At 39.2% G+C, this 18640-nt stretch overlaps 2 protein-coding genes across 3 annotated transcripts in view; both read right to left on the bottom strand.

Annotated features, from left to right (window-relative positions):
• Positions 1-770: 770 nt before the first annotated feature.
• Positions 771-15635, bottom strand: CAVIN4 (caveolae associated protein 4). Its single transcript, XM_012768977.3, has 2 exons — positions 14775-15635; positions 771-7779 (listed from the first exon to the last, which is right to left on the bottom strand). Exons 1-2 carry the CDS (start codon positions 15180-15182, stop codon positions 7111-7113), a joined length of 1077 nt encoding a protein of 358 aa, XP_012624431.2. The 5' UTR covers positions 15183-15635; the 3' UTR covers positions 771-7110.
• An 83-nt stretch (positions 15636-15718) lies between these two features.
• The window catches only part of TMEFF1 (transmembrane protein with EGF like and two follistatin like domains 1), a 90140-nt gene continuing 87218 nt past the window's right edge, over positions 15719-18640 (bottom strand). For both annotated transcript variants that reach the window (XM_012768975.2, XM_012768976.2), the window contains exon 10: positions 15719-16836. In XM_012768975.2, the coding sequence (XP_012624429.1) occupies positions 16752-16836 (85 nt within the window). In that variant the 3' untranslated portion in view covers positions 15719-16751. The remainder of the gene's footprint in view (positions 16837-18640) is intronic.

The following is an 18640-nucleotide window of genomic DNA, read 5'->3' as shown; positions in this document are numbered from 1 at the left end:
CTTCAGCCACACTGTCTCCTGAACACACCTGAAACTCTTCCCAGAAATACCTGCATGCTTGACACTGTTGTTAGATTCAGGACATCATGGCACCTTATCAGAGAGGCGTTCCCAAACACCCTTTCTAGAATAGCACCCGTTTACACTACCCCCACCCATAAGGATTTATCCCCTTTGAGTAAGGGGATAAATGTAATAATCACAGTCCTTTCCATACAAAATTCTGAGAGGTGTTCAGGAAAAATAAACTACCATATGCATATGGCTTGGTTTCCAGCAAACTGCAGGAGTAAAGCACAGGCTCCTTTGGATCCTAACCAATTTTAGCCTTTTCCCAGCCCCTTTACCTCCACAGCTGTCACCCTGAAAAGAACAAAAAGAGGGAGAGGAGATGCTTAATCAGATTATCACTGGAAGATGATTTTTTTTTTTTAATATGGGAGAATAACTGGTAAATCTTAACTGATTTTACTCTCCAACAAAGGTTTGCCTGAAATGCCAGTGATTTCTTTTTATGTGAGAAAGATGCATGAGTTTCAAGCAGAGGATATTTTGGTACATCTTCCTCATGAATCTACAACCTATGGATTATTATTTTCTCTCCTGTTAAAGAATATTTAATCCTATTTCTTGACAGTTGACAGTATATGAATGTTTCCCTCTGAAATCTTCTCTGTTGCTTTGAACTAGAACCAAAAACATCCCATGCATAATTCTGTTTATTTCTTCTTATGGAAACAGTCCAAATGTGGCCACTTGAAGGATAAAGTAATACACTCATTTCAATAGTTTATATTACCCTAAAACAACATATTTATATAACTACAGTTTGTTGAGAATTAGACCCTGGTAAGTTAGGAATATTGGCCCATGAGACTTTTAGGATAACCTAGCTTTACCATATTAGGCTGTGGACAAACTTCAGCCAGGAGTGATACCTTAATAGACTCACGGTGAGAATGGAGCCAAACTTTTCAGACTTGGGTGTTCTTTGTAGTTCTAGATTTCAGCTCAGAAAAATATGTAATGTTCCTTTTATCTTAAAGTGAAATAGATCAGGAAGGTGGAAACCGGGTGTTTGAGGATAGAGGATTTTTGCCCTTTCAAAGGTAGTATAGCAGTCACAGACTGATCAGGAGAATATAATTTTTGAAATGAGAGCCCAAAAACAATTGTTCAGAAGAGTAGCTTAATTTAGAAGATAGGCAACTAAAAGATCTCTGTCCACTCCTTCCCTTCAAAGTCAAACTGCCTGAGTTTTATCATGCAAACTCACAATTTCACTTGCCTCTACTTTAATGAGTATGTTTATCTAGCCCTCTTCTCGGGGCTGTGATCTGAAATATGCAACTTGCCCACCCTCTACTTGGTCCTCACTTGGTATCCACTGAAGATAAGCACCCTTCAATTTAGTGTGTCCAAAACAATCCTCAGAAGTAGTTCAGGTTGAGCACTCCTCATCTAAAATACTTGGGACCAAGTGTTTGGGAAAAGTGTTTCAGATTTGGGATTTTTTAGATTTTAACATATTCGCATTATACCAGTTGAGCATCCCTAATCTGGAAATCTGAAATCCAAATGCCCCATAAGCATTTCCATTGAGTGTCATGTTGATGCTCAAAGTTTCAGATTTGGGAGCACTTGGGATTTTGGATTTTCGGATTAGGGGATGCTCAACCTTTAGCAGCTAAGTTCAGGGGGCTCTGTTTAACTCTACACATCAGGCCTCAAAAGCCCAAACCAGGCTGCAGCTTCAAAGAGGACCCTACGTACAGGTGTGGTAGGTTTTCCAACCTAGGGGCCCTGGCCTCGTCTTGATGCCTGCTCACTTGAGTCGGGGGTTACCACAGAGGAGACGCGCTCCTTTCCCACTGCTCTCCCTGAGAATGTGAGCAGGCCTCTGGGCTTCACTGCTAGCTATTGATAAAATGGACTCTGCTTCTGCTCCACAAACCTTGTGTATCTTACTGGCACACCAGAGCATGAAGGCTGCAGGGAGACAGGAGTGTTCATCTCTTATCTTAAGAGTAACCTACATTTGCCAACAGAATTTGCCAGATGCCCTACGTTCAGGGAATTTCTTAAACATCTGCCCAGCCAGTAACAAAGATGACACTGTGTTCCCCATTTTTCTGGCAATCCTTATATGAACTCTCCATCAGAACTTTGGAGGGGAAGAAGAATGAGTTGCATTAAGCCCATCTTGAATCCCTAATACATTCTTAATACCATGACTCAGATCTAATGTGACAGAAACTAAGGGATTAGATTTAAAACCAAAGAACCCATGATGAAATTTCAGTCTATTGCGGCCACCATGGCAGCTGGTTTGAGTAGCTATATGAACCTGGGCAATTGGCCTTGGCCAAGGCAGCAGGTGACAACAGCTTTTATTGTGGTGTCAGCTGGAATAAAGCACAGCATGGGCTGAAATCCTCAGAGCAAACAACAAATGATATTAGAAAATGACAATCCATTCTAAGAATCAAGAGTAGTTTTTCTTTGGACCACACAAGGAGAAAACTGGCTTGGACAAAGATATAGATGGGAGACAAGCTCTCACAGTGGCCTTACACCTGCAGGGCAGTTCTGCTTCCCAAAGACTTTGGCATCCTGGTGGAGAGGGCAAGGCGCTTGCTAGAGCCAGGAAAAGATCACTTCAAAGCAGGCTTTCCTTCAAGCATAGGTGAGAGCCTCAACAGCTGGAACAGGTAGACCTCTAGCCTGGGAGCTTCTGCAGTACAGGCATAGTTCCCTTCTGTTCCTCAGGGCCTGGTAACCAAGGGACTAGTAAGCAAGGTGTCAGAGGACAGACTAAGAAGAACAGAACAGACTAAGAGGAACAGAGAGCAGAGTGCTGTCTTAGAATTGGGGAAGGCAAGGAGGTGTTGGTATTTCCTATCTCAATGACTGGTGCAGCCACTTGCTGAAGTCAGAAACCTGGCAATCATTTGTTCCTCATCACAACCCATGTCCAAGTTTACACCCTCCACAGCTCAGTTGCTGCGTTAGTTCAGGTACTCCTCTCACCTGGAAAAAAGGGCCCTACTGACTGGTCTCTATGCCTCTGGTCTGTTAACAGGGCATCCTTTCTAAAACAATAATCATGGCACTCCTCAGCTTAAAACCCCTCAATGACTCTCTGGCCATTGACATAAAACTCAGAACAACTCCATACAACCTCTCCAGCTGCATCTTGCCTTGAATTCTTTCTATATTATTTAGTTGACTTTTTATTGGCCTTTCAAATGCTAATTTAAGCAACACTTCCTCTAGCTTTCCCTGACAGTGTTCCTCTATCTTCCCCTATCATCCTTTCTTAAATCTGAGCGTGATGCATTGATCTTCTCCACCAGGGGAAAAGTTCCTTAGGTTCAAGAGAACACATCTTTCATCTCTGGATTTGTGATACAACTTGGGAAGCTCTCCAAGTGCTGGTGACCCAAAGATGCATAAAATACAGTTCCTACCCTAGAGAACCACAGTCTAGAAGACAGTTACACAAACTACAGAGCAGAGCCAAGTGCTAGGACAGATGTATGATCAAAATGCTATATAAACATCTTCCATCTCTACAGTCCCATCATCTTATATACAGCATGAGTCACATTGCTGAATTTTTTTTGCTTGACTGTCTCCCAGAACACTGAGAACCTGAGGTAAGGGATTCAGGGGAGAGAACTTCTATTCATCTTTGAATCCTCAGTGCCTCACAGAATTTGGTAAGGTGTTGTATGTACTGAATCATGCCCCTCCTAGGTGACAAGGTGACCAGGGAAAGCTAACACAAGGAAATTGCCATTATCACTTAACTTGAAAGTCATCTCCCAGAATGAAAGGGAAAGGTGGAACTCCAAACAGACATACAGCATATGCAAAGGCATCAAGTGCCAGAGCAGTCTGGGAAAGGCCCTTTGACAAACACAGCTGATTTTAGGAAGATGCCCAGAATAAATTCAAAGCACAAGAACATTCTCCCACTGTATTTTACCATCACAGGATCCGTGGACATCCTGAGAGACTTACAGTGAAGCAGTAGTTATCCTGAATCTCCTATCCACTGTTTATGAAATATGCTGATGGAGTCTGACCCGGGAAGGACAACCATAAATTCTGACATAACTCAGGTGTGGTCACAAGAATGACACACAAAATCTAGCATAAGGCATTTTCATTTTCATTCACGACAGATCAGTGACTAGAATGCCCCAAATTCAAACAGAATTGAGGATGAGACCATCGTGGTCATTCCCCCTATTTGGAGATCATACTCTGTAATTTCCTTAGCAGGGTTTAATAAAAGCAGCCATAGAAAACAGAAGAAAATAAGGCCTCCTTATTTCATGTAATAGAACTGCACAGTTAACGACGGTTCTGTGGAATATTTTACAAAACATGACCCATGCGTTTTAGCCAATAGAATCACCATCAATGTCAAGCCTTGTTCTAAACCAAATCCCTTAATGTGTTATCAAAGGTGAAGAAGGAACTCGAAATGGTTTCTTTCTATTTTTATTTTGGTTTGTATTTTTAATTTATGAAAGCTTACTCAAGAGAGTTCACACACACACAAGTATACTGTCAGCAAGCTGAATTTTCATGCTCTTTATCATTGTTTCACATCCACCCTGTTTTTCTAAGACAGACGTGCACTTCTCTACATCTATTCTGTAGAAGAGCCTGAGAGTGGGCTCCACGCCCTGGTATCTATGGATGTTCCACTGTCCTGCCTCAGCAGAAGAAAGGGGACAAATCCTGATAATGGTTTCATTTGAATAAATTATTTAAAATCTGATATGCAAAATTTCTAAAAAACGGATAAGTAAAATGATCTGTTCTGTGTTGTCTGAAACTTTTAAAATAAGGAACATTGACTAGAATACCCTTTACATTAAATGGGATGTGTGAACCCAATATGTTTGCAACTCATTAAGTTTACAATAAGAAAATAAGGTGAAAGGAGAAGAAATTATGAATGTGGAATTTAGGAATGACCTAAATATGGGAAGAAATGTCAAGAGACAGAAGCAACATGGAGGGAAAATCCCACTAGTACCAAGAAAGGAGTACAAGGTTACAATGAACTTCCAGGGACATGAAATTGTTTCAGTGTTTCCGGGGTTGCACAAAGTCAACCAGGTTGAAGAGCTGACTAAGTTATAACTCCTTCCTCATCAAAATTCAAATATATCTGTATAGGAAATGTTCCATAAAATGTCAAGTCTGATTATATGATGGGTTAGTAAGCAAACTGACTTTACAAAAATTCTTTGACAGTAATATTTGCAGAAAACTATTTCAGGCCAATTGATATTTATTCTACATTGGGCTAGAAAAAAGAAAAAGCTTCTTTATATTTATTCATGGTTTGCATTCATTATTAGTAAAAATATTTACAATTAGGACATTGGCATCAAACTTTGCAATAATGTCTTTTTAAATTGAAATTTATTATGGCCTTTAAGAAAATATGTGAGTTTGGCATCCAAGTTCTTTCTAAAACAAATTATTCAATGTTGTACATACTTTAATTTTCAATATAATAAGATAACAAGATAAATGATTTACAATTTTATGTGTTCATACAGGGTGAAGAGGAAATGATGCTGAATTAAACTCCGAAAACCCACATCTGAGTAACTGAGTCAAATATACTAAAGCTATACCCATGTGTCTATATGTATACTTATTATTATATTTAACTACTACCTGATTATCCAAAACTGATCTGAAAGTGAGAAAAAAGTGGGATCTGACTGTTGTCCAAACTCTTCAAATTCAACAATTCCATCATTTCTTTCCGATTACAAAACTAAAAGATTTAAGCATGCCACAAGTGGCAAACCAGTATGACCATTTATCTCTTTTTTTAGCAACATCTACTTCCTGACTGGACAGATCTAAAGCTAACAGAGAAGTGGGAACCTGGCTTCCTCCCAAAGCAGCTATGATGAACTCCTACAGACACTGTTTTGGACATCGGGCCCTAAAGGGTTCACTCTGGAAAACAGAAAGATTTGAGGGCATTTCCAAATGCAGTGCATCAGGGCTGACTTTAGAAAGGCCACAGGATATCAAAGCTGCAGTTTTCGCCTCATGCTGCTCAAACAAATGTGGCTACAGTCCTCCATAGATCTAAATCAAAAGGAAATTAGAAAAGAGTTTGCCAGGGAACATTTTAAGACCCAGCTAAAACCTATGGTTCGGTTTTAGTCTTTGATGAAAAAGTCATCACCCAAACATTTGTTTTTCACTCCTGATTCTGTGAAAATGCTTTGAAGACAAACTTTCCTTTCTGTCCAAACAAGGACCACACTGATGAGTGCTCAGGGCTTTTTCAGAAGGTGGAATATTTTGATTCTAGTTTTGAGGAACTACTGAGGCCTGTTTTCTCTGGGTGTGCTTCTTGTTCCCCCATAATGTAAAACATTTCCTCTGGTCTTCACAACAGTCCTCCGAGATGGGCAGGACAGGATAGCTCTCTCCGTTTTATTGATGAGAATAAGCAGGTGACCTGCCAAGCATTTCACTATAAGTAAAGCTCTGCTGCTAGAGCCAAATGCTCAAGTCCAGAACTTCAATTGTTTTATGCAAAAGCATCCCAAAACGGGTGTGACTGTTGGCTTACTAACACATCTGTTGATTTGAACATCTGGATGATATAATCCACATGTTAGTTAATTCCCCTTTGAGGTTGGCCACAACATTGATCCAGACCAATATTTTTAGTGTTCACTTGCAAATCATGGCCACAGATTTGCCCTTTATTTCTTCTGGATGATCAACCACCTAACAGGCCTCACCTAGGAAACTACATGTCTGATGGGCAAGAGAAAGGAACTTAAAATTCCACAGCTGCCATGAGAAAGAGTGACGTCAGAGAAAAAGCTGCTAGAATCACATATGCCCAGGAGAAAAAAAGAATTCCCCAGGAAGTTACAGGAAAATGTATATAATATTTATATTATCTTCAAGATTTTAAATATAAGAAATGAAACAGCCATACCATTTCTGTTTTCCCATATGGCATAGAAATGTAAATGACTACACTATTCAAACTAAAACTGCATGATTAAGGAGATTTATACTTAGGATATACTTAATTCCTCTTTATGATGACTGCTTTAAATCCAACAAAAGAGATTCATCATCTTCTACTTTCACCTGAGGTTTAAAAGTAACTTTCAAAGGCTCAGGAGTGGGGATGTCCCCAGCTTCTCGGGGAGGATACGCCGCCCTGGCCGCCTCGTGTTCTGGTTCGCTGAGCCCATCTGGGTAGAGCTCACTGATGGGGCCCAGAGAATCACTTCCAGCAATAATGTCAACCCCCATCTCCCTGTCACCTTCCTGACCTTCAGCCACAGTTCGATCCTTAGCTTTCCTGAGACTACGCATCTTAAAGGCTTCCTTTGAAGGAGCAGCATTAGAAATAGATTTCTTAAATCTTTCCCCTGACTGTTTCAGCCTCTCTCCTGACTGCCTCAGCCTTTCTCTTCTCTCCGGGGTCACTATTCTAGTTCTAATTCTGTTCACTTTCTTGTCAAAATTCTGGCGTGTCTTCTGCATGTTTTCTTTAGAAAATGCCTTTTTGATGTTATCAATGCGCTCCTTGCCTGACTTTCTAAGCCTGGCAGATCTGCTTTCTTCAATATAATACTCTTCATCCGAAGAGAGATCTACTGGGGGATCAAAGATATCCTCCTCTTCCTCCTCCTCCTCCTGGTTCTCAGCTAGGTTTCTCTCTTTAACAGACAGGGATGTTGGACAGCGGATCTTCTCCTGGAGGAGAGAAAAACAAAGCATGTTAGTGCTTCCTTTGCACTACAGATCAGCTCTTTTACCTCCTGGCCCTGGTTTGTGAATCTCCTCCCTCTGCTGTTTATCTTCTGCCTGCTCCTTAAATGCTGGCATTTCTCAGGGTTTCTCTCTATCTTTGACCCTTTTCTCTTCCTCATCTCCCAAGCTCACCCTGAGCAAACTTATCCACTCCTATGCCTTCAGATTCACTTGGAGGCAAACTCACAGGTATCTTATCTTCACCTCTCCCCTTCTCCTAATAAGTCTAAACGAGGGGCAGACTTCACCTAGTGTGACACAGGCATCTCAAACTTAACAAGCCAAAAACCAAGGCCCATCCACCATCCACTCCACTTCAACTTCTTTCCCTATATGTGTCAGCACTAACACATAAGATAGAAAACCCCAATCATCATCCCATATATTTATTTTCCCTCCCTCTCATCCCCAATCCAACTGGTCACCAAGCCCCAACACTGCCCAATAACTCATCTGATCCCTCCTCCTTCGTCATTCAGTCTACCAGTGTCTTGATTCTGGCCCTTGTCATCTCAGGCCTGAACTTGCTTGTGTCTTCTCAAACCTCCTCATTGCCCTCTTAACCTCCAGAACATCACCCAAGTATTTCCTGAGAAATATTTCTAAAGCATAGCTCTGATCACATCTCGTCTCTGCTTTAAATTTTGAGGGGTTTCTCAATATTTGAAGGGCAGAGTTCAAATTCTTCAGTATGATTAGAAGGCTCTTCAGTTTTAACTAAACCTACCTTCCTACTTCTCTAGCCCAACAACACACAACCACTTTCAATTCCTCAAGCACAAAATGTTTTCATCCCTATATGCCTTTGTATACATGGTTTCTGATGTCTTTTTTTAAAGACAAGGTCTCACTATGTTTCCCAGGCTGGACTTGAACTTCTGGGCTCAGGGGATCCTCCCACCTCAGCCTCTCAAGTAGCTGGGACTACAGACACATGTCACTGTACACGCGCCTGGTGGTTTCTGGTACCTTAAATGCTCGTTGGCCTTTTTTCAGCTTTCTGAATGAAATCTTTCTTTAAGAATCAATTCAAATCCCCCAACTTCCCCAAGTGGCTGATTCTACCTCAAATTTACATGAGAAGAACATATACATACCTCTATTTATAACATTTATCACAGTTCAAATTGAATTAGAACTCTACTTATTTATATACATGTCCCGAGGCCTTCACTAGGTGACAGATTCCTTGAAACCAAAGATAATCCGTCTTATGTTTTATGCCCAGCATCTATCAAAGGGCCTTGTACATAGTAGGTATACTCAATAAATGCTTGCTGGATCAAATAAGAGGCTTACACCTCCATCCAACAAATAGTTACTAAGTGCCACCATGTAACAGTCCTTGTCCAGGAAATGAGAAACTTCTGTGAAGATAAAAGAGTAAAAGAGTTTATATTCTTGGAAGGAGACAAACAAGTAAAACGCATAGTATGTTGGGTGGTGACATGCGCTAAGGTAAAAAATAAAGCAGGGAAGGGGGATATACAGTGACAGGGGAGGGTGCTGTTTGGACAACAGAGGTCAGAAAGGCCTTGCTAATAAGGTGACACCTGGGCTGAGACCTGAGGGTTGTGCATGTATCTGAGAGGAAGAGAGAAACAGTGAAGAGGGCCATGCGGCCAGAGCAGAATGACCAAGGGGCAAGAGGAGGCAGGGCTCTGTATCTAATGGTAAGACAGTAGTAGCTCTTATTGATTCTGAAGATGATAGCAAGCCTTAAATCACATTCTCAGTGAGATCTTGGGAAGAAACATTTTTCTGTGGCAAAAAAATATGAATATTCACACTAAGGTGGGATATAAAGACTATATATAGCCTCATGCTCCTCCATGTCAGGTTTTCCCACTGAATGAGTTCAGGTTAAGAACTCAACTTAAGAACTTAAAAGTTTTTGAGGGGAGCAGTGCCATGATCTGACCTATAAAGGAACACTCTGTTAGGGCCGGGCGCGGTGGCTCACGCCTGTAATCCTAGCACTCTGAGAGGCCGAGGCGGGCGGATTGCTCGAGGTCAGGAGTTCGAAACCAGCCTGAGCAAGAGCGAGACTCTGTCTCTACTATAAATAGAAAGAAATTAATTGGCCAACTAATATATATAGAAAAAATCAGCCGGGCATGGTGGCACATGCCTGTAGTCCCAGCTACTTGGGAGGCTGAGGCAGGAGGATTGCTTGAGCCCAGGAGTTTGAGGATGCTGTGAGCTAGGCTGACACCATGGCACTCACCCTAGCCTGGGCAACAAAGTGAGACTCTGTCTCAAAAAAAAAAAAAAAAAAGGATCACTCTGTTAAAAACAGGCTGTAGAGCAAGACAAGAAGCAGGGAGAGCAGGTGGACAGCACTGAGATGAGGCAGGTGAGAGCTGACTAAGGGTGTTGGCAGAGGTGGGGGTGAGAAGTGCTCTGATTCTGGATCTGCTATGAAGGTAGGAGCCAACAGGATTTGCTGCTAGACTTGGGGGTGGAGGGTTAGTATGTCAAGGGTGATTCTCTAGTACATGGCCTGGACAAAGGAAGGACAGATCTGCCATTAACTGAGATGGGGAGATGGCAGGAGATGAAGACTGCAGGGGAAAGGTGGGATCTGAACACGCTGTCTCTGAGAGGCCCACTGGACAGGTGAGCAAAGGTGCAGAGTAGGCAGCTAAGTAGATGAGTCTTCGAAAGAGAGGGCTGGGCTAGACATAAAAACTGAGGAGTCACTGATGTAAAGATGGAATCAAAAGTCATGAGACCGGAAGAAAGAGATTGCCAAGAGACTGAGAGAATGGGTCCACACTCTGTTTTATTCCAAACTACTTGGGGCCAAGGTGTGTTTCAGAATTCGGAATATTTTAGATTTTGGAAAACTATTATATAACATTCCCAGTGAGATCTTGGGAAGAAACATTTCTGTGGCAAAAAAATATGAATATTCACACTAAGGTGGGATATAAAGACTATATATAGCCTCATGCTCCTTCATGTCCGGTTTTCCCACTGAATGAGTTCAGGTTAAGCTAGGGTCTTGCTGTCACATAAGTTATGAAAAAAATTATTTTTAGAAATTGTTGGATTTTGAATATAGATCATGGATTTTGGACCTATAGATAAGGAACAGATGAGAAAAACCAAAAAAGGAGAAATATCAGGTACTGAGGCAGGATGAAATCCAAAAGAGAACAGCACCCCCAAACACCAAGGAGGAAGAAGTTTCAGGAAGAGGAGGAGGACCCACTGTGTCAATTGTATCAAAGAATAAGGATGAGAATTAGATTTGGGAATATGACAGACACTAGAGACCATGAGAGCCAGCCCAGCCCAAAGCAGCTCAGGAACCCAACTGACTATTCTAGGATTATTTCTAAAACAGGTAAAACTTGAAAGATCATGAGATTTTTAACTGAACTAAGTTAAAATTTCTAAAAGAAATCGTGTCTTTCATATGAGATCCAGATTAAATCTATTCAATCAAAAAATGTAATAAATATATAAGAAACATATTCATACATATTTCAAAATCAGCCAGATAGTCAAGAAGGTATCCCTGGCACAGTATTTCTTTGGATACCTATTTAAAATCAAATTCTTTGGCTACAGGATTAGAGCGTCTAGGAGCTAAATAAGGCAAGGGTGGGCGTCTCATAACTCTCTGATGAATCAGTCAGAAGCAGCGAAATTATTCCTCTCCTTTCCTGACACCTGCTGCAGGGAGTAGCTTCAGCAACATAGTGTGGGTTGGTATGGCCTGAGAATGTATAATTAGAAAAGGAAAGAGCCAAAGAGTAATTACTGCTTGGTAGGGGGAAAAAACTCTCACAATCTTGCTGTGAAGAAATGATATAGCATGACTCAGGAAATCACATATCCTTCTCTAACTATATAGCAAATAATACAAAATCAGGCTTTAAAACAAAACAAAACAGAGGTAGAGTCCAAAAAAGTACTTGTTATGTGGCTCTATTTGTTGCAAGTCTGATGAGTCAGAGACATCATGAGTTAATAGTGAATAGACTGAAATAATAATTGAAGATTATAAGGTTGAATTATAGTTGACTTCCAATTATATCTTTTAATGTGAAAGTCTAGGTTAAAAAACACCTTTTTTTAACAGAATAAATATTGTTGACTTGATTGAATGCCAAAGTAACATGGCTAGGGGAATTTTAAATATATAAAAATCTGGGACTTACCATTTAGGGAATGGCCAAATATTTTATTTCATAACCACAAGCATGTGTTATTAACCAAAATTACTAGAAGATATGGTAAGATTCCTGGCTTGCATGATGAGAGGGATCATCAAGGTGAAAGTATGTTCAAAGAGAAACCATACTTGTATAAGAAATAGATCATTTTTACTGTGGCTGAATTGCTCAGTAGCAATTGTTAATTTTAGTAGAAGGGGCAATCTCAATATAACCACTTATCTATGAGAACTAATTATAACTAATTGTAATTGCTAAGAATAATCATGTGGATATTGTATATAGCATTCTAACATCTAATGGATCTTTGAATCAGACTTCTATGTCCATTTATCTTTCTCTACAAGCTCTCCCATTATAAAAGATAGCAATTGCTTTTTTTTTTAAGGCCGGGCGCTGTGGCTCACGCCTGTAATCCTAGCTCTTGGGAGGCCGAGGCGGGCGGATTGCTCAAGGTCAGGAGTTCAAAACCAGCCTGAGCAAGAGCGAGATCCCGTCTCTACTATAAACAGAAAGAAATTAATTGGCCAACTGATATATATATAAAAAAAAATTAGCCGGGCATAGTGGCGCATGCCTGTAGTCCCAGCTACTCGGGAGGCTGAGGCAGAAGGATCACTCGAGCCCAGGAGTTTGAGGTTGCTGTGAGCTAGGCTGACGCCACGGCACTCACTCTAGCCTGGACAACAAAGTGAGACTCTGTCTCAAAAAAAAAAAAAAAAAAAAAAGATAGCAATTGCTTTTTGACAAACTGCTGCTTACTCTAAACAACTTAATTTCACAGAATCTTCATGACATTATTTCTTACAAGAAGAGATCTGACCTGAACTATCGCTTCTTGGTTGCTTTAAATAATTACAGGGGCTCAAAGAAAGGAAGCAGTAAGTTATTTAGCAGTAAGTTACAGGGACTAAATAGGAAAATATGCAAATATCTTAATTAAAAAAAAAATTATGTCAATGGGAACTATTCAGAAGCTTCTTTGTTCTAACCTTTGTAAATATTAATTGGCACAGTCCACTGCTTTGCACAAAGGTTCTTAGAAGTGTTGGATGCCAAGTATGTTTCCTGCACATGCCCCATGCAAGTGGATGGTGAGATATACCCACTACTGCTAATGCCCTTAGAAGGTGAATCAAAGAATGGATTCTACATTCTCCAGGGCCAAGTCTAGATCCCCACTACATACACTAACAGTAGAACTGGCCTCTGCAAATAAGGTGACTCATTTTTTTCTAATTTTTAAGCCTAGGGAAGGGTTTCCAGGTACCTGAAAAGAAAGGGAAATAGTAAAGGACTTTGAATAGCATAATCCATCCTATTTCTTTGAAATAAGCAACTCTTCTCTCTCCTCCCTTTTTCCTAAATAACCTACCAGCTCTTAAAAACAGATCCAAAATACCACTCTACCATCACAGTGTAACTTTATCAGTCAACAGAGGGCTATGGAAAATTGCCTAATGTGTAAAGAATGCTGTGGGGAATTATGGGCCACATCCCTAGTATTTTTCAAATATCTCCCACATAATCCAACTGTGTTCCTATTTCACTTGTTTTATTCTTCTAGGGTTTTTTCCAATGCACATAGGCTTCAATTTTAAAAATATAGTTGTGATAACACTTTATATATGCACCAGTGAACATCCCTATACACATTCCTGATTCTATGCTGAGAACAAATTCTTTGATATGAAATTTGGGGGCCAAAAAGTTTGTGAATTTTTTAAGTTCTTAATACATACTACCTAAATTGTCTTCCAGAAATGTTGTACCGTTAATCCTTCTAACAGCAGAATATGAAAGTGCTTATTTTTTCCAACCCTTAAACTCTGGGTATATGTTTTAATAAATGCCAATATTTAAAAAAGGGGAAAGTGGAATCCTGTTCTTATTTGTCTTTTGTAAACTACCTTATAATGATAGTTTCCCATTTTTCTACTGCAAGGAGTGTTCAACTTTTCCTTTTGATTTGTTATTGTTTTAAAAATATATTGTAGATATTATACATTTACCATAGATATGTTCCTATTTCCTAAAATATGAGTGTTAAGAGCAGAGTAATATGGGAACTTAACTGAATACATAATGCCACACAAAAACCAGCTAAGGACTTTATAATCAAATATAAGGAATTATTTATGTGACTCTTATATTTGTATTACTATAATAACAAGAAAAATAAGAACAACTGTCTGATCAAGGAAAAGGTAGCTTTTCTTATTATTGTGACTTAGATGTAAAAATTCCAATATACAAGTCATATTCTGAAAACTTCATATTTAACTGTTTGGGACTTTCTAGGATCTCCTTGATTAGGGAAAAAACCATATTATGGAGCTACTAGTTCTCAGTTTCTTCTTTTAAATAACAAAGAGGTGTTTTAAAGTAGAGGCTTCTTAGGTCTCTCCCAGTTCTAACATTTTCAAAAGTCTATGGGAGGGCATCATGCTAATAAGGCTGATATGCTGAAAGAGTCTTACCAATATTAAGTTTCAAACACAAGAAATAGCCTAAGCTATGAGCCACAGCTCATATTACATGAAACGGTTGAGAAACTCAAAATACTGATATGATAGTACATTAGTTAACATGGAAGTGGTTTTATCCTGAAATCTCTGCTGATACAGAATTCCAACACATTAATATATACAATAGTTAAGATGTGACTCTGGAGACCTCTGATATGACCTGTTGGCAGTTAAAAGAAACAGGAGATTGTTATAACCAAGCTGAATACAAGTGTAAACTTACCTGGAATATTACCACGCGGAATTTGTTTTTCTTCATTATTTCCTCTTGCTTGACTTCAACTTTTTTAACATGAGTTTGCTGCTTCTCCACGCGGGCCTTCACGTCTTTAATGTGAGCACTCACTTTTCGGGTTTTCTCAAACAACTTGTTAATGATATGGCCTGTATTACTATGTGACTGTGAAAGCTTCAACAGGTCAATCTGGACAGATTTTATGGCATTTTCCATTTCCCTGTGTCTCTCTTCTATTCTCTTCTGGCTTGCCTGGACACTGTCCACAATGGACGCCACTTTGTCCAGCACAGTCACAATGGTAAGAGCAGCGTCTTGGTCCTCATCTTCTGTAACACCCGATAAGCGATTCTGATGGATTTTATCAGCATTTGAAGCAGATCCATTGTGTTCCATTTTATTTATTTCTCAGCAAAAGATGTCCTAATCACAATCAATTCTGACACTTAGAGCAAAAAGTCAGCTTGATAACAGGCAACGAGGTTGTTTAAAGGGTTGGAAACCCCACCCCTGGAGACTGGTCAAGTATTTATAACTACAAATACCCATACGTGACTGTTCTGCAATATGAACCCTTGCAAAGCACTGGGGACTGTTCCAAACATGCTTGCTGACTGACTAAGGGACTCAAATAAGATTGTGTGGGTAGAAGAGGAAAGCTTTTTTAAAAAAGTTCACTAAAGCCCCTATGTTACTAATATTAGCTCCTATATACTAATATTACTAATGTTAAGGCTAGAGGCCAAATGACCAAAAAAGCAAACTCCAAATGTTGAGTGAAGCTTTTGCCTTTAGATAATTTCCAGCAGTACTTGTAAAAGCAGAGAATTTTAAACTGAAATCTGCTTTTTCTACTAATTTCACATATTAAATGTACTAATACCTCAGTATCAAAGAATGCAGTAAATAAACACACCAAAACAGAGGCCATATAGTGAAAACATTATATTATAACATGCTTTTCCAAACCAAATATTAAAATTAATATTTAATTTTTAACATATTCTTTAAATTCTACATGCATACTTTTGAATATCTAAACTACATGTTAAACAGCTGAATACATTCTACTCACACTTCAGATCTTTAAACACCAACAATCTATTAATATAGCTATTACTACAGGACAAATTTGGATAGAGGTCTTAGATAATTTTTAAGCTCCCTTTAAGAGCACCAGTCATTAACAGTTATTTTTGCATTTTATTCACAAACACTGTTATGATTTGTTTATTTATGTTAAAACAAATATTTTCTTTAAAAATGAATGTGTATTAAAGTAGTTTAACTGATAGAGTAGGCTTTATTCCAATCTGTTTATTAAACAGCCTATTTTCACAATATCTAAATCTACTTTTCAGTAATTTGTTCCATCATTACTACCAGATACTTTTCAAATTATTAGAATATTTTGTCAAAGAGAGGAATAATCAAATTCCAATCCATACATCTTATAAATATTTTACATCTAACACACACAGCTTTACAATTCATGCGATAGGCAGTGTCTAAAAAATCAGTTACTAAATCTCAAAAACATTTAAATATCTATTTAAACACAGTGTCTTCTAGATTTTTTTGTAAGAAAAGTAATCTGTAAACATCTTTACCTTTAGTTCATGCTTGGTCATTTGCTGTGGTCATTGTGGAAGAAGTGGGTATGATTTTATAACCATTTGTGAAGTGGTCCATTTTTGCAAAAATATTACATTCCATGGGTAAAGAACAAGTCTTAGAATTAACATGTGGTACAAATTTGTGAAATCAATTTCTGTATTTAAAAACATAAAACAAAGACTACTAAACAGTCCAAAACTGTTGTAGCTGAATATTCTAAATACAAGCCAACAGTACTACACTAAAAATGTCCAAAAATAAGGCCTCTGAAATAAATATTTCCATTCTTTAAAAAAAGACATAATAAATGTACATCACATGGTCAGTGTACATATAAAAGTCATCAGTTTAAACCATTCTGGATGACGTATCTGAAGTAAAATGACCTAGGTTTTGCTTCTGTCGACGTCCTCTGTTGTTTTTGGGGCATTTTCTATTGCATAAAAACAAAAAGAAAGAAAAGTATTGTTTTGATCCTTTTGTTCAGAAGATTTCAAATGTTTTCAAGGTAAAACACATTTCACAGATAAAGGTGCATTGCATGCAATTACAGGAAGGGGAAACAAGATGGTATCTGGTATAAGACAAGGTGAGGATAAACACAATGTCAGACTACTACCTTCTCTACAAAGCTGGAAGTTGAGAGGACAATGACACAAGCAAGACTCATTCCTGGTGTCTATACTGCAGTACATGCATTCATGGCAGGAATCCCTGCCCTTCCTCTGGCCTAGCAACTCCCCAGCCACAGTGACTGATAACATATGAAATCCGTGACAATAGAAAGGACCTTGGCCTAAGTACTTTCCCTGAGCATTATGCCACTTCCAAAATGACAAGAACAGCTTAGACAAAGGGAGAAACCAAAAAGTGTGCTTATTAACCTCAGATATAAATACACAGGAATGCCTACTGATTTTAGACAATGACTCCAAAGAAGTTGCTCCACACCCCACTGGGGCAAATCACAGAACCCCGTAAAGAACTACCATGCTGAAGGTAAGGGATATTCCTTAACTCTGCTCTCATTTTACCCTAAATGTTTCTCCCTGGTAGCATAAATCTCACTGTGCTGTAACTGCTCTTGTGCCTGCACACTAGATTGCAGACACAGCTTATACTAATAAGTACAAAGTGCTGTGCTACACAAGGTAGACCGAAAGGGTTGGGATGAATTCTGGTCATTTTGAGTTTGGGCTCTGCTAATAACTAGCTATGCAATCTCAATTTTCCTATATGTGAAATATTAAATTAGGAGTTGGACTAACCTCTAAAATCTCTGCCAGCAAGAAATAATCTAGTGGAAAGTCTTACAACAATCACTACTCCTACTCTAATGTCCCATGTCCTGATTCTATTTCAAAGAGTACAGCTTTGCCTTCACTTAGAAGCCTTGATGATGATACTTTCATTTTGCATATAGCTTTCACAAATTTTATCTCACTAATCCTCATTAAAACACCCTGAGGGAGACAAAGCTGGAGTCACCTCCATTTCATAAATGAGGAAACTGGTTGAAAGGTCAAGCAACCCTCTTTTGCCATTACTAACTCACTATGACCATGGAAAAGTTCCAACTTCCTAGGGTCATGGTTTTTAAATCTATAAAATAAGGGAGCTGGTTAAGATGATGTTCAAGGTCCCTGCCAATCTGTCATTCTATGAGTTTAAAAACACGAAAGAAGATTCCAAGAATAAAAGAAGACACTCTGACTCATACAGTCTTGAAAGTGGGTCAATGGGAACATCTCTTTAAAGGAAGATTCCCTTCCATGTAATGGCCACCACAGTCTATGTGAATAGCTGTCCCACACGGACTCTGCCTCCCACAGAGGCACTCCTTAAAAATTCAATGGAGATGCCAGGAATGGTGGCTCACACCTGTAATCCTAGCACTCTACTCTGGGAGTCCAAGGCGGGAGGATTGCTAGAGCTCAGGAGTTCGAGACCAGCCTGAGCAAGAGCAAGAGCAAGACCCTGTCTCTACTAAAAATAGAAAGAAATTAGCCAAACAACTAAAAATAGAAAAAATTAGCCGGGCATGATGGCATGTGCCTGTAATCCCAGAATTCAGGAGGCTGAGGTAGGATTGCTTGAGCCCAGGAGTTCAAGGTTGCTGTAAACTAGGCTGACGCCATGGCTCTCTGACACCACGGCACCTAGCCCAGGCAAGAGAGCGAGACTCTGTCTAAAAAACAAAACAAAACAAAAAAATTCAATGGAGATAAATCCACGTA

The sequence above is a fragment of the Microcebus murinus genome, chromosome 12 (genome assembly GCF_040939455.1).
Source record: "Microcebus murinus isolate Inina chromosome 12, M.murinus_Inina_mat1.0, whole genome shotgun sequence".
NCBI lineage: Eukaryota > Metazoa > Chordata > Mammalia > Primates > Cheirogaleidae > Microcebus > Microcebus murinus.
Note: the sequence above shows the minus strand (reverse complement) of the source record. Positions and strands in the feature narration are given on the sequence as shown.

Excerpts from the sequence above, each read along its gene's own strand:
- CAVIN4 (XM_012768977.3), bottom strand. The coding sequence starts at position 15,182 with ATGGAACACAATGGATCTGCTTCAAATGCTGATAAAATCCATCAGAAT. Across the intron at positions 7,780-14,774 it reads TCCGCGTGGTAATATTCCAG|GAGAAGATCCGCTGTCCAAC; the intron begins GTAAGTTTACAC and ends TCTCTCCTCCAG.